This window comes from Vanessa cardui, chromosome 20, assembly GCF_905220365.1.
Source record: "Vanessa cardui chromosome 20, ilVanCard2.1, whole genome shotgun sequence".
Lineage (NCBI taxonomy): Eukaryota > Metazoa > Arthropoda > Insecta > Lepidoptera > Nymphalidae > Vanessa > Vanessa cardui.
In genome coordinates this window covers 5,375,009-5,392,962 of record NC_061142.1, presented here as the reverse complement: position 1 = coordinate 5,392,962, position 17,954 = coordinate 5,375,009, and the positions used below count along the sequence as shown (strand labels likewise).

Here is a 17,954-nt window from a genome sequence, read left to right as displayed (position 1 = left end):
AATATAATACAGGAAAATTTTTCGAAGCTTCACACTACCCGAATATATACTTATTTAATGAATACGAATGATATGATGACGCCCTCCTAAAAAGGAGGAAATAAATGACCTGTAAATGTCCCACTGTTATGCAAAATGTCTCTTATTCTAGGTACGAGAAGGTATGGAGTAAATTCCAACCCTCCTTTCATTTCTTAACACAGAATCCTTACAACGTCTGTATTTCTCGTGCAATCCAAGAATTTTGAAGATGAGAACGCATACTTATTTCCTAGAAGCATTTCATCTCATACTGTATCAGTAACATTCGGTATGATAGTCAAGAAAGCCTGTATTAAAAAAAATAACTTTTTTACTTTAGTGCAGCTTTCCTTAATGTATTTACGCTCGGCACGAGATAAATTTATAAGACCTATGAACCTGCGTTTTTTGGTTAAAAACATGAGTTATATCCACTGAGAAAATATATTCCAAAATCATTTTGGGTACAAGTACGGCTATTAAAATAACATTGCTCTTTTAGAAGTTTCATTCAAATTGTTATTCGCGGTTCCGGATATCACAAATTGTACATGAGGATAATCAACGAGCAAGCCGCAAGACCGCATCGATGAAAATAATTAAATATAACAGGCCATTAGCCTGCTCGAAGGCAATATTTAACCTAAAATATATTTCGAACAATTTTTTATTAATCAAACTCCTTAGTATACAAATCCCACCGCTGGCCAAACGTTAAATATACTAAAATAAGTGTATATATAAAATTAATTACTTTTATAACAATAACACTGCAAATTTCCCACTACAGAGCTAAGGCCTCCTCTCCCTTTGAGGAGAAGGTTTGAAACATTCCACCACACTATGAGTTCCAATGCGGATTGTTGGAATACACATGTGGCAAAATTTCGATGAAATTAGACACATACAGGTTTCCTCGCGATTGTTTTCCTTCACCGCTGAGCAAGAGAAAAATTATAAACACTAATTAAGCACATGAATATTCAGCGGTGCTTGCCTGGGCTTGAATCCGTAATCATCGGTTAACATGCACGCGTTCTAACTACTGGGCCATCTCTTCTCTTATTATAGTTGCAAAAATATCCAATTATACGAAACTAAAAAACTTTATCAATAACAATAGTTCTAAACTTTCCCAGTTTATAATAAGTTACAAATAGTTATATAAGCTTTTGAAGGAACATTTTATAATTTTAGATTCATTTAAATATCTATAAAAAAAAACAATTTTAATTAAGTTTTAAATGGTAAATAAAGTATGTTTAATATTGTTTTTAATATCAAAATCAGTAATAACATGCATGTAGTTTTTTTTTAATAGTAATAACATCTATCTTTATAATAATATATATTATTACTAACATTATAATCGTAAAAGTAACTCTGTCTGTCTGTCTGTCTGTCGCTCTTTCACAACCAAACCAAGGAACCGAATATGATGAAATATGGTGTGAAGCAAAAGTGAACTGCAAAGAAAGACATTGGCTACATTTTTTTACCTAAGTAACACATAACATCCATCCCCTAAAACGTAAACGAAGCTACGGGCGACAACTAGTATTATATAGTATGCATATAATTATATGTATTCTAAATAATACCAACATGATTGAAGTATACATTTTTTTTTCTATTTGTGAAATAAATTTAACAATAAAACCTTTAATGTAGCGTTTGTCAGAGACCGGCGACCGCTAATGAAATTTAAAAAACGCAAGGGTCGCTGTATTTCGCTGACTTCTCATCAAGTACGTCAGTTATAAGCTCCAGCATGCGAATGACAGTTTTATCATTCAGCAACTGTAACTAGAGGTTAAGGGGGAGCGAAATAATCGCATGTCTGTTTTTTTGTCGTGATGTAAACAGATGACCGCGGGTTCAAAGCTCTCGTTTGTGAGGGGAGGTGCGGGGTTGGTAACAAAAGATGCTCGTTTCCTCGCCTGTTCCGAGCCAGAGGTCGGGGGAGAGCGGGGTACAATAGAGGCATTGTTTGTGCCCGGTGACAGGAAAAACTCCAACCTCCGTGTTTCTGTGAATTTTTTATTTCTTTCCCCTTCATTCTTTATGCTTTTTTCTTATTCCCAGTAAGCTCCTTTGACGGTGACTGGAGGAAATCAAACTTGTTTGCTAAGATCACATCGCGAGTTTCCTCAATACTTTTAGGTTAAAAGCGAAGCAAGCTTTTGTATACATTGTAAAACATTGTTGTCCGTTTTTGCTTTTTTTTTCATTATTTTTCATCTTTAATGGAAGAACTATACCTACGTACAAATCTTTGAGTGCCCGTGAAGTAGCTCTCGACCTGTGTAGCCTTTGGCTATGAAAATTATGAAATACATTGGCTAAGCGAGCGGTCGGCTGTATATCCGGCGGATAACCCCCTCCCTACCCCTTCCGGACCGCTCTCATGATTCCTTATTTACCCGTTTCTCCTTATCAAACCATACCATTCGCTTCACATTACGAAGGATTCTGTTGCTTGTATTAAGAATCTTTTATACTAAGTATCTTGATTAACTTTTTGCTTGGTCAGTCTGCGAGTTAATTGAAAATGCTATCTCTTCCAATCTCGGAGCGGGCGATATATTTTAATTATATAGCAAAGAAATCGATGGCAAATACGTACATATCTTTAAATTATCGAGGATGAAAAGATTGCATCAATATTGTCAATACATGTAAGTTATTTTTATAGAAACAGTTATTTTAAATAAAGATAAGAATTATTATTTAATATAACAACGGGCTCGCTTACAATAAAATATTTAAAGCGCAATAACGGGGCTGTAAGCGCATGAGAACAATTTCAATATTGCCGTATAAAAGCGCATCCACACGAGGGGAATGCCGCTAAAATATACATTTATTTTACCGACAAAATGCGCCACTAGAGATTACAGAATTGTCCTCATGAAAATTCACGTAAGCTTTAGTTTTTACCTTCTTAATGGTGTCGATAGAGCTTTGTGCTCGCTCCCAATTAATGTTTTTCAGTTAAACAAAGTTTGGACGGGTATTCAATGAAAAAATAAAAAAAGACTTGCCTGCTTAACTTCATGAGTGCTTTACTTAAAATTGTGAATTTGCATTCGACCTTTTTTGTTTTGAATATTTTGCTTTTATTATATAAATAATATAAATGACCTTATGTAATATACACAAAAAAAAAGAAAAAAAAAACTTATTTGAAAATGGAACTGATTGGCTTACTTAAGGTGACAATGAAAACGAATTCAAAAATTGTAAAATATTTTATAGCATTACAATATTTGCAATGTATGATTTCAGACATAGCCATCACCATCACAGATAATACTTTAGACATGATGTTCTCATACAAGTTAAGTGCTCATTCTGAAGGCAGCGATAAAATAAGGATTTTCAGTCGTGTATGTTTTAAACAATGCGATTCTCCACCCGATTGGTCCGCTATAACATCACGCCATACAATATGACCCGCATAATTATTTCACGCGTTAACACAAATATCTCGTAACATTTCTAAGCTTCGAAAGGATAATTGTGAATGACATTATTTATCTACCTAAAACGATCAATATTTTCACTGTATAATTTTGATAAAGATTAATATTGGGACAGTTAAATTATAGTACACATTTTTTCTAACTTTGTCTTTACATAATATAATGTTTCAGACATTAATGTAAATATTTTCTAGATCTACTTATCCCTCGTACATAGTTTTTTTTATATTTGTTATAGTTTGAGCAGCTATCGATTGGACAGCGTTGGACCGACAATGTTATTAAGATCTACTTTATTTTTTAATTTAATGTATTAATTTCTCAATATAAGTGTATGATATTTGTTGCTTACAACAACAGCCTATAAATTCCCACTGCTGGGCTAAAGGCTTCCTCTCCCTTTGAGGAGAAGATTTGGTACATATTCCACCACGCTGTTCCAATGCGGGTTGGTGGAATACACATTTGGCAGAATTTCTATGAAATTTGTCACATTCAGGTTTTCTCACGATGTTTCCTTCACCGCTGAGCACGAGATGAATTATAAAGACAAATTAAGCACATGAATCAGCAGTGCTTGCCTGGGTTTGAACCCGTAATCATCGGTTAAGATGCACGCGTTCTAACCACTAGGTCATCTCGACTCTATTTGTTGCTTAGTACTCTTAAACTAGACATCAGCTTGATGGGAAAACGTCAGGGCTTCAATCGTACTAATATTTAATACGTGACTGATCTCTTTTAATTTTAGTACGATTATGAATCGTACATTATAGTCGTATCTCGTCTACATGACTAGACAGAAGCAAAGAGCTTTATATATATTGCGTCGTATCTCGTCTACACGAGTGGACAGAAGAGAAGCTTTACATTTAAACTCTTTTTCAAGCTCAAGCGATATTATACATGTAACTTGATTCATAGATGGTTCAAACATACCTAATACAAATAAAATTTCGACATATCATCAACAATACACGCTCTAAGCATTACAGGGATACAGGTTTAGTAAGTATTCACCACGTCCCGAGCAAACTGTATCCGGAGGATATACCACCCGGCTCCGGCCTCCCTCACCCCCACGATTTCCAATGGATTCTATTCGTTTTTTCGTTCCTTGTCCCCACTCATGCGAAACACATTACGTAGGTATACACTTGTAACACAATTTGTTTTATAAATATTTCTTATGGGTCAGTGAGCGCGAGATTGATTGAGCGAAAGTTTGAGAAGCGAAAATAAGAATATATTTATATGTGATTATAACTTTGTCACTTCATAAATTTGAATGTATTGATAAAAAATAACGCTTATTAAAATAAACGTAGCACGATAAATCAATTCAAACATTTTTTTTTTATAAAAAACTTCTTAATAACATCCAATTGTTGCCTGTAAAAAAAATCGAACTTTTCAATACTATTTTTGTTACTTGTAACACTGAGGTACAATGTTTTTTTCATATTAATAAAGATCATCGTGAAATATATTGTACAAAATTGGGAAAATTAAGCTACAAGCGTGAATTTAATATCCCTTCTCTGTTTGATTAGACAACAGAGTTGTTTATATTTTCACGATGTAACGAGTCAACGCCGATATATTTTATAAGAACTGACAACACAGATCAAACAGCAGCCGATTTATATTACGTAGGTATATACAGAAATATAATTTTAAGCCATATTAATTTGAATACGAAATAAAATTCTGTTTTTATTATCATATATTTTTTAAAATATATTTATTTAGAAAAAAAAATATTCGACAACGTCACATACATTACTCTGGTCCCAATGTAAGTAGCTAAAACATTGTGTTATGGAAAAGCAGAAGTAACCGCGGTAATACAAGAACCCAAACCCAAGAAAACACAGAAAACTAACGAACTTTTTTCACTTAAATAGAAGTAACCGCGGTAATACAAGAACCCAAACCCAAGAAAACACAGAAAACTAACGAACTTTTTTCACTTAAATGTTAAGTACTAAAAAATCGTATTGATTGGAAAAATGTATATAAGAATGTATTATAGAAACTCGTATGAGATATATAAGAGGCATTTATTTATTCATCCATTAGTTTACATGTTAGTTAAAAATTCGTTCCGGAGTGCAGTAGCCGGCGGTGAGGGGTCGGCCGAGTAGGACGCGGACATGTAACTCTGGGCTCTCATCTCATACCCACGTCAATAATTGGAACGGTTGTTCATGTGTTTTTTTTCTTTCTGCAGCGGTTCTCTCGACGGGGAGGCTTTGTTCGGGATCGCAAGGCGAGCCGGCCCGCCCGCCGCCACCACCGCCCCACGTAAAACGGTTCGTATTTTTCATTGTTGCTTTAAAGCTTTATAGGTTTTGCTTTATTTATGCCCTTTATACCTTTCCGTGCAAGATAAATGGCCGGAAGCCGATGTTCTGTTTTTGTCACGGTTTTGTAGTTTACCATAACCGGAGCCCATTAGAATATCGTACTTATTTAGTACGCAATATCGTTTATTTACGGACCCGTTCAGAAGTAATCTTCTTAATGAATTCATCATGTCATAAAAAGGATTTACTTAAACCTTTTCCGCTTTTAATAACGTTTTCTATTGTTTTATACTCTGTTATAAAATGTTTCTTTTATTTGTTTATATATTTTTTTGTTAAATTACTTTTTATTTACCGGAAATGTTTATGCAAGTCCGTCTGGGTACCGCATAGCAGCAATACTTAATATTGAGTGATCTCGTTTGACGGTTGAGTGAGTCAGTGTAACTACAGGGGGTGGGAGCATATTGGCATTGAAAATGTAATGGTTTTTATTCCTTGCAATATCAATATCTAAGTCAATAGCCACCAAGTGGACACCATTTGTTAGTTCAACTACCTATTGTTATATTAAATAAACAACTAGATTTTTTTAAAGCCTCGCAAATAAACGGGTTAAAGTTTTTTTATGGAACCGTATACAGCAGTGATTGAGGATGAGAAGAAGACGAAAAGTCGCTTGGAATAGGCCTACTGTTTTTCCTTATATTAAGTTTACGCCAGTTCACCCTATTGACAGTAAGCCGTGTAAAAGTTGGTTGGAAAAAAACATATGAATATCTATGGATAATTTAGTTGGAGCAACATGTCGGCAAAGTGTAAACCCGGTGTACAGGGCTTATCGCACATCCGCTCGCTGACAGCTACTAAGCAGTGTTTGCGCAAATTACAATATCAATATCATCTATTTACATAGTTACATGAAATATTGGCATTAAATGATGTAGCATCTATTAAATAAGCGCGCAAATTTTTAAAATGACTTATGTAACATTGACCAAATAGGACAGTAATTTTAAACACATTTAGCTTTAAAGTACAAGTTACAATATCAATTATTATGGTTGTTATGGTTTTTCCAAACATAATCTAAATCGGATTTATATCATTTGAGTTACACTTGTAGCTTAGTTACTTATTAGATGAAGTTTGTTTCTGTTGGCAACGAATCGAAGTTGTAACAAGGAATATTTCCCACCGTGCCAGTCTTTGCAACAGAAACTATTAAAATAAAATAAAAATTTCAAGGTAAAAAATCTATATATCTGCGGTTTCATTAGATAACAACTGGACCACCGAGGCAGTTTAACCATATACAATTTCATAATATTTATACCTAACAATGGTGAACACGTTAATTGTTTTTAAATTACATAGGAAACTCTTTTGACAAAGGCTACATCGAAAAGTAAATTAATTACGCCATCCTATTGTATTCAACGAATAAATTTTCCATATCTGTATTAAAGGCTTGTTTTTAAGTAAAATTATCGCTTTCGTTTACAAAATGCACTCTTATTTTTGATTATTTTCATTTTATATATCGGTTCGCTTTTTTTCATATTAAGTATTAAGGCAAAAACATACATTATATTTATCTTTAAAAGTCGCTATTTTGATAGCCCTCGATTGACACTTGAGATTTTAAATTGATGGTAGAGCTTTGTTCTAGACCGTCTGGGAAGGTATCCAGACCTCAGATTTCCTACCTACAGCAGTACTAAGTATTGTTGGTGTAAGGGTGAGTGAGCCAGTGCAACTAAAGGCACAAGGGACACATCTTAGTTCAATCAATTATCATCTTAAAATCATATCAATTAAAGTTGGTGGCGTATTGGCAATGTTAGGAATGGTTAATATTTCTGATAGTGCCATTGTTTATGAGCGTTGGTTACCACTTAACATCAGGCGGCCTATTTGCTCCTCTTATATATCGTATATATCACAAAAGAGACATAGGCCTAAGAACACAATAACTTAGAATAAATAAAATACTTTTTGACATAAATATCAATAAATTATTAATTTATCATTGTAATGTAAACATAAATTAAATTAATACTACTTAATTTATTTGATTCTTTTGGAAAGAGCAAAGTGCGGTCGCTAATTATTATAAAGGGATCTTTTCCAGACAACCTTGAGATAAGGGACAAGAGATTAATAACACAGTAAAGAACTGTACAGATAACAAATTTAAAAACTATATAAATTAAATAAATATACACTTGTTGCCATATATTTTCTAGACACTTTATCTTATTCTTTTATGTATAATCTGTGTATCTTTTGTATTAAGGTTAGGTTACAATGACCCAGTCACTTAAAAAATATTAAAGAAGCTATCTCTTTGATTATATTAATGGGTCGAGAAAATTAAGTCTACTACCGTTGTCTTACTACGAAAAATTATGCTACAATAATTTAAAAAAACAGTATCGAAATTGTCAATTTTTTAAATTTTATTGTGCAGTTCTGTCACGAAACATATTTCTTATTTAATTTATGTTATGACTTAGTTACCTAGCATGCTCCCACGATAAAAAAAAGTGAGTTTGACGATTCGCAACATCCGTTTAATGTAACAGTTAATACATTTTCATATGTCGAACGATGAAATAATTTTAACGAAACATTATACTAAAAAAAATTATATTCGAATTTCTAACGACACGAAACGACAGTCACAACCGCAGCACATTTTCCGAAATTCATAAACAGATAAAAAGCAATTGAGACGTACAAAAAATAAACCAATTCAATTACATTCCACGTATAAGCCTTAAAATCGACTCGGGCTAAACAGATATTTGCAGCACTTTTGAATTATGTCAAAGTTAATGTAGGTAGTTCTTCGGTTGCTGTGTTCAAAGGCGAATAGTCAATGCTGTCGGAGCGAATGGCAACGCGTTACGAACAATTTCACAGGTTTTAATTCCGGAGGCATTTTTTAAAACGTAGTTCGTTTAAAATGAAAATTCAGCGATTTTAATGAAAGTCGATTCTGGAACCGGTTATGAGTATAAGCATATAGTGTACTTCGAGCACCGTGGAGCATCGTGGAGTGCAGTTCATAGGTTGAGTATTGCAAGGATTGCTTAGTGTATATTACACTATTAAACTACGCTGTATTCCCACGCGCAAAAACCTAACGCTGCCATTGGTTATTTTATAGCATTTTGAAAATGATAATTTTTTTTTTCATAATTGTTTATGCAAAACTATAAATTTACTGACTTAAATAGTCGAACAATTTATTTTTACATTTAAAACTAGGAACATTTTTATTTTGCATTTCATAAGAAGTAATAAATTTTAATGGTAGATTATAAAAAATAAATCCAAATTTATTTGTGTAGAATAAATTCGAATATTAAAGTTTATCATCATAAATAAGTAATAATAACTTCGTAAAAATACAATATAAATTAAAAATATTATTTAAGCTGTCTGACCTATATTTTTTGATAGTTTTCTATTATGTTACTAATACCATACTAACGATGTTTCCATAACGTTGATTTTAAAATTAATTTAATTACAATTTATATTGTTGTAATTTCTAAAATAACGTATTTCTCTACAATCAAGGTATATGAAACGTCATTTAAATACTAATAAACCTTTCTAAGATACTTATCGCATAATAGCCAATCAATATGACTACTAAAAAAACCTAGGATACATCTTGTTAATTTTTACATCGCGGTTATTAATCATCAAAATGTAACTAAAAAGGACTGAAAGTTTATGTAAAGAATGAATGAAATATAATTTATTGTACACCAAGGAAAGTACATAAAATTTTAAAACGGAAAAAAAATAGATGTAATACTAAAAAAAAATGTAATACTAAATAATAAAGTTTTCATGAGATCATATTTATAGGTAAGTACTAAAAAAAAAGCAATATTCCTTAAGTAATGGTTCATGTGTCATTTACGTATAAAAAACTTGAATTATAGACTGTCATACTAGAAAAATATTCGTTCATTAGTAATAAGTTCCACATTCGATCGCATTACTTCCAGTGCTGACAAATGAACTAGAATTTTCATCCTGAAAACCGTAATTCAACAGAGAAATATTGCCAGTAAGATTACTATGTATACCAGTGCTCGCATAGTGGTCGAAGTTACCATAATGATTCTAAAAATGTTGAGATCATTAATGAATGTGCATTTTCCGATTTCTTTATACATTACTTATCAATAGCTACGAAATATTATTGATGTATTTCTTCATAAGCTTTCTCGAACAAACTGACATCTAAAAGAACGAATTACATTTAAAAATCAAAATTGATTTTCGCAATGTATTTTACAATTAATGTATTTGAACAAGTTTTCTCTTCAATAGAGAGCCCAAATACTTTTCACTGCTGGGTGAAGCACTTAAGGGAAAATTATTCTACACGTGAGAAAAAAATATGCCACACATGCAGGTTTTCTCACGATGCTTCCCTTCACAACTCATGAAGTGAATTATTATGAACACAAATTCAGTACATGAAAACTCAGCGTAGCACGGATGTGATTGCGCAATCTTACGTTAAGATTCGAGTACTATTCACCTCAGCTATAACCTACCAAATTTACGAATAAGTATATAAAATTCGAAATACATTTTATTCATTCGAAAAAGTAATTCGAGGTCGAGGACGCACTAGACTGACCTAAAAGCATTATCGCACCCAGTCATGCAAATACAATTTGGTTCGATACTTTACAGTACGAACTTTATTTAGGCTTACGTGTGCATAATTAATTTATTTTATTTATTTTTGATGTAAAACATCTATTACAAATATACTTATTCGTATCACGGGATGGAAAATCAAAATCACTTAAACCCAATCAATGTCTTGAAAATAATAAAGATATATTTATAAAATTACATGGTTGGCAACAATAAAAAAATTTGAAGCAACTATAATAATAAAAGTAAAGAACTGTATTAATACAATAGTTAAATACATTTATATTATTTTGATACAGAATTTCTCCATGAATATCAATTGATATTTTATGATAACATTGTTTATTATATAAATCTTGGAGAAGATGTGAATAGCCCGACGTAGATTGTAAACTGTCGAAAGATTGTGAACGTTTATTCAACTTACAATAAATCATCCACAGTATAGAGTATATAGTATATAGAGTTTTTATAATACAACAATAACTTTATATAAATATATATATATATATATATATATATACCGATATATATACCGATTTAACGCATTATCATTATATATATATATATAATAATAATGCGTTAAATTGTAAGCAGTAGGTATGTTCACAATCTTTCGATAGTTTACAATTTCGCGAGTTAGATTATTATCTACCAGTATCTACTATTTTACCGTGACATATATTTATATGTTTAGAATCGCGTATCCAACTAAAATCGAAGGTATCAAAAGAGTCAACGAGTTTTGTCTTTCGACTATTCGAGATGTTTTTTTGTGTTAAGCATCCATCAATACACTCCGATATTAGTTCCCCAAAAACCAGTACGGTGACGGGAATCCAATACTATAGCAGGAGCATTTTCAAAGAGAGCGTGAATCAGGCAGCCGCCGTAAAAAACTACCAAATACTTTTTCTAGCAGTATTTTTAAATCGCAACGCCGACCCTAAATAAATGGGATAAACAACCACGTTGTAGATGATGATGTCATACTGTTTACAAATGTAACTTAGAAACGTTCATTTAATTTACAACGATTTTAATTATGTGTAATTGAATTTAGTTCAATGTTTTATCAATAATTTTCCACTTACCGATCGAGTGTGAGTGTACCCTACTCCATTTTGGTGAGATTTCTTTTGTTTTTGATGGATTTGATTTACAAAGAATAAAAATTTTAGCATATTTCAAATATTGTTCGGAATATTTTAATATATTACTTTAGCTTTATAAATACATTGAATATAAATTGTAATACATTATATATGTAATATATTTATTTTTTCTACTTATATAATACTTAATTACTCGAGATGGTATGCTGAGAAACAAATGACATGCTAAGAAACAAATCATAATTAATAAAATATATTCGTTAAATTAAAAGTTTTGTTGAATGATGGCGATGAATGTCCGATTTCAAATGTCAAAGGAGGCCAGTCAGCTGGGTAGGATATATTATAACGGAAATACAAGTGCACTTGGTACCCTTGCTATCTCATATTGAATAGGACGGCAAATTTGACAAAGGAAAGAGTTTTGGTAAAGTGTCCACTGCTTGATAGCTCTTTGAGGCGCGGAACTACAATTTTCGGACTCTGGAGAATGATCAAATAACATTGTATTGGTCCAATCCAAGGTGAAAATTCAAAAAGGTATTGGGTCAGCAGCGTTAAAAACTAATGTATAGAGCAACTAGGTAGTATTTTTTGATTATCTCAATAATAAATAAACCCAATTAGTTTACAAATATAACAAATAAATTTATTTAGTGTTCCAATTACAGTTTTTTCATCGACAATTTCCATTTATATAAAATATAATAAATTCATATGTCTAAAATTACTTATTATCATTTTTAAAATCAATCTCGTTATTTATTTTACGTAAATCACAAACCAATGAATGTGTTTTATCTCGTCTGCTTACAGCGTATTACGGCTGCAAATATTGGATATTCGTATTGACCGTATTCGAACTTTAATTGGATATGCTTAATAATTAACGTTAATCTGTTTTATGATATGAATGCATCGTAATAGCATTTCATTTAATATCACAATAAATCTATTTAAAAGAATTAATTAATTTAACAAAATATTAGATAACTACCTAAATATGGCTTCACTTTTTGAACACGGAAAACTGTCACAAAGTTTATCCTCTTGAGAGGTAGAGGTAGAGGTCCGGGACTTAAACTATCTTCATATAAAATGTAATTTAAATCGGTGTAGCGGTTTAAGCGTGAAAAGGTGAAAAGGTAATAGACAGATATCTCTGTTCCTTTCTCATTTATGATATGAATATAGACTGATATCTATATGTCTTTCTGATCAGATTTCGGCCACGTGGCAAACATCGAGAGCAGAAACAAACTGAGCAGGATATATAATATTGAACACGTGTGAGCTTACTAACAAGTGCGCTTTCTATTCACGCACTCTCATAATCCCATAGGACGACAAATCCGTCGGGATTTTCAGCATCTCGGGATCTGCGGCCTTATAAGCTACCTCGATATGTGCAGCGCAGATTAGCTATCAATGCTGCTCGGGTACCAGCTTTATACAGCTTTTATTGAGCTAAATACCTATCATATTTCAATAGCGCAATAGTTTTCTGGTTAAGCTATGTAAAAATTTGTAGGATCGTTCGGCCCCTTAGGCTGTTGTCCTTAGATAGTCATAGTCTAAATCAATAATAAGATTAAAAGGAGTAAATTAAATATAAGTAATTCCTTACTTGACTTAGCGCATTGCAATGATTATTTGATAACAAAAGTATATAGTCTTTAGTCTTAGCGCAAAGTTTCACAAATTAAAACAGAATCGCTGGAAGACGGCTGGCTTTTTTTTTAAAATTAAAATGAGTTTAATAATTATAGGCAAGGATTAGAATCTGAAACTGGCGATATTTTCTTAGATATTATTAACAGTACTCTTGATCAAGTATAACATAGACTGTGACTATTTTTCTGCTGACTGTTAAAATGTATCCAAAATGTCTCAAGACTTTAGGTAAATTTGTTTCTGGTTAAATAGTGTTCATCAGACGAACTTCCAGTACGTCTTTATTTTTAAGTTTAAGAATAATATTACGTTCTGTACAAGACAAAGTAATAGAAAATATCAAAAATTTTAAACAAAATTTATAGTGTTAATAAATATAAAGAAATAAGTGAATTGTTATCCGAAATATAAAATAGATAAATTACACTAACATTTTACTCGTCCGTTGAGAAATAAATAAATATTAAATGCATATACCATTCACTTCTTTCATAACACAGTGACTTATTGATAAACCGTCAGGCGTTTATAGTGAAAAAATTAACGTTTGATAAATGATGAGCGGCTATTAGATTATCCCGAGGAAATCCCTTCTGCACCATCGATCAAACGTCGAACCGACGCCCCGACTGTTGCGGTTAGAAAACGCCTCGAACAATACTTGCGAACGTTTGGTAAGCGAAATTGAAAACAAGATGGATTACTGAGCGCCTTAGGGAAAGTACGTGCAGTTCGTGCATACTTTACGGATCACTTTACGTCCGTATTTATTTTCACATTGAACGTTTTTATATGTTTGTATTTAATTATAAATAGCTGTGAATTTTGCCGTCGAGTCGAGATGGCCCAGTGGTTAGAACGCGTGCGTCTTAACCGATGATTGTGAGTTCAAACCCAGGCAAGCACCGCTGTTTCATGTGCTTAATTTGTCTTTATAATTAATCTCGTGCTCAGCGGTGAAGGAAAACATCGTGAGGAAACCTGCATGTGACAAATTTCATAGAAATTCTGCCACATGTGTATTCCACCAACCCGCTCCCGCTTGGAACATACTCCTCAAAAGGAGAGTAGGCCTTTAGCCCAGCAGTGGGAATTTACAGGCTTCTGTTGTATTGTTGTTGTTGTTGTATTAGAGTTTTTTCTTCGATACCCTTTATTCGATATAGAAGCTTATTGATAGTCAAATAAACACTTCCACGGACATATGTAAGAATTGGTGTGTCCAGGCTGGAGAGCGCTTATCTACCGATTCCTATTGAATAAGCAAGTTGGAACAAGTGTTATTATTTCATTTGAGAAAATCTTAATTTTAATCTCTTTTAGACATTATATTACATAATAATCGGTATCGGTAAATCAAACAACTACTGGATAGTTCACGATTCTCGGCAATGCAAATGGTGACAAGAATATGAACTCAAAATTCGCTGAGCGAATAATAAACCAGCCCCTTACCAACAACATTTGGAGATGTCATTTATCTTTGCTTTTATATACATAGTTTTGGAAAACAAAACTTGGAATGTTTTAAAGACCACCATTTTCTCTTTGATTCAGTTCACATGTCACATGAAAATATTGCTTGATTTTTTCCTCCATTGTCTATAATCATACGATTATCCCAGGATAATAACCAAAATATGGGAACAAAAACATATCTTGATTTAGAAACATTAAATACGTTTTTTATTTCATGAAATATTGCTCATAAATCATGATGAAAGCTTAAATAACATTGCACGAGTATGATGGCAAAGATATAATGAGAATGAATTTATCTTCGAACGCTCCAGAGGTAAAAGGTACTTCAATTTTACAATCTGCGATCTCTTCGTTTTGAATCCGGTATTATCGAAGGGGAAATATAAGAGTATCTCTTAGAACGATAATTTTTTTTTAATAGTTCGGTAGACTGGCAAATGAACTCCCCGATAAGAATAAAAAAAAATATGCTTGTATATTTTTAAGTACGGTTTTATGGTGTACGAATTATTTTAGAAGATCAAATGAAATTAAAAAATAGCAGTAGTTCGGTTGCTATGCCAGTATATCAGTACGTAACTTAGTATAGTACGACACAAATTAGATGTAGCATCGGAAAATACAATGGAATGAAAATAAAACTGATTACTGCCGATTTACACAACCAATAGAAATTGCTCCCTATCGCGCCATTCAACGCTATTCGTCGCTATAGATTCTGGCGTCAGAGAAATCAAGTACATGTACGTCAACGTGTCAAATTGACGAATATATTCGGTCATATGATATTACAAGTTATTACGTTTGTGCGAAGATCATATTGCATGAGAAATAAATATTGATAATTTGGGATAGCGTACTTAATTCGGATGTGATCGGTTTTACGAATTTTGCCGAAGCTACATCTAAGTTGTGTCTTACTATAGTAGTATATTCTATAATATGAAGTCATTAACGTAATAATCGTAACATATACCTAATATTAATCGACATATAAGCTGTTTATCAATGTTTGTCTGTGGTCACAACTACCAGAATTTTATAGTTCGGACAAATATTAACCATTCATTATTATCAACGCGTCAACTATCTTGGGAATTAAGATATGTGCCGTATGTGCACATAGGTATTAAAGTAAACAGTTAGTAAAGTTACATATTCTATGACTAAAATATTTCACATCTGTGTATCTCATATTCTTTGGCATATATCATGTATAAAAGTCGAAGCATTGCATATGAAAAACTGAGTGTCTATCAAGTGCGTCATAGTCCATATAATTGTACCGTCTCGTTAATAAATCCTGAACGAGTTAGTGACTTTCAATGTCCTCAACATCAGCCCAGCAATAGATATAACACCACGTAGCTTAAATTATTCTGGCTCACTACCTTTAAAACTGTAATACAATTATACTGAGTATCAATTGCTAATGGTGCTTGGATATGTGATGAGTGGTATCTACCTAAATGAACATACCTACATAAAGACAAATTGATGTGAATGACCACAAATGTGTATTCGCAGATTTTAGTGATTATTTGATGTATCACCTAAATAAAAAATAGTTCACTTGTTTTTCTTATGTTCGAACAAACTGAAAAAATTAAATGAATTGTATGTAACATATCATAAAAGTATATTGATAACAATTATGTAATTATATAAGTAAGTAGGGGATTACATTATTTAAATTAAAGTTTTAGAAATTTTGAGCTATAATTTAAGAAAAACCCATCGTAAAAAAACTAATACGAAATGTTATTTTTTTGTTTTTTTATGAGACAACATCACGTACATTACTCTGATCCCAATGTAACTAGCTGAAGCGCTGTGTTATGGAAATCAGAAGTAACGACAGTAACTAATGGTAACTAATGGTAATCTACATCGACTCGGCCGGGAATCGAACCCGGGACACTCGAACACTCTGAGGAGTGGCGTACCCATGAAAACCGGTGTACACACCACTCGACCGTGGAGGTCGTCAGGTTACACTTCTAGTTATACTTCTAGTATTTGCGATATTAATTATAATAATAAGCACAACCTTAAAAGGATACACCCGTCACAGTGGCGTATTACTGTAAGTAGGTTTCCACCATGTCACGAGTGAGATAGGAAGTGAGGTTCTAATAGCACTAGAGCTCCCTTCATAAAAAGAGTGAGGGATAAATAAAGTATATCATATTATTCATCATATTACCATCAGACGAGATGGAGACGCATCTTAATATTAAATGTAAAGGGTGCAGAACATTTTGAAAGTACTCAGGACAACAATGTCTTTTTATGGCGCTGTGACGTCATCGGGAGCTCGAGTAGGATGGGACGAGTATGTGCGCGCATTGTCTGCTAGTGACGATCTATTGTGTTTCAAGAGCACTCCATCCTTCTTAATACAAGACCTTGTTATAAGGTATGGTGTAGCAGGCACACTTGCGCCAGACTTCCATTCGAGGAAATTTTAAAAGGTTCTAACATTAATTAGAGCATACCGCTCGTTGTGGCCTTGTTGATTGTGAGAGACAAAGCATTTTCTCATTATTTAGCCCCTGATGTCATGTTAAATAAATCATACTTCGTTTGTTTTATTGGAATGATTTTCACCCTCTTTTTGGCTATATTTGTTATAGTTTTAGCCTAAGGCAATAATTAGGGAATCTCATACCCATAAACAAACAGAATTGAGCTTTCTCTCATTTACTTTAGGGAACAAAATGTGTTCATTTCATATGTTTAATGCGTCTTCTTTTATTATTGACATTTGGGAAAATGTCCTAAACTGACAAATTATAACATAATGATAGTAAAGAGGCTTTTAAATGAATTTCAAACATCTGCTTATTATTAACTTTTAATAATTAAGTGTGAAGTCTGTGCTAGGTGTGAGGAACATAATAGCTCAAAAACTATATCGAATATGCCTTTTACATCACTTTTCGTCAAAACACATGACAAAGAGTCTATAGACACTAGACACTGTCGTGAGTACAAATTGGACGGAACTGGGCTGGTGATACAAAAACTTGTATCCGACCACGAGAGATTCTTAAAGCCTATTCGAGTACAAAAATGTGTGTCACGGCGCTCTTGTCATATTGTGAAGACTATAGCACTCCAAAGTGAAAAATATTAGTATATTCCACAGCACGTATAAATATTTTAAA

General features: G+C 32.6%; 1 protein-coding gene across 1 annotated transcript in view; it reads left to right on the top strand.

Moving 5' to 3' along the window:
- The window catches only part of LOC124538518 (Down syndrome cell adhesion molecule-like protein Dscam2), a 113,626-nt gene that overhangs the window by 35,408 nt on the left and 60,264 nt on the right, over positions 1-17,954 (top strand). The window contains exon 3 of the mRNA XM_047115604.1: positions 5,740-5,821. Within this exon, the coding sequence (XP_046971560.1) occupies positions 5,740-5,821 (82 nt within the window). The remainder of the gene's footprint in view (positions 1-5,739; positions 5,822-17,954) is intronic.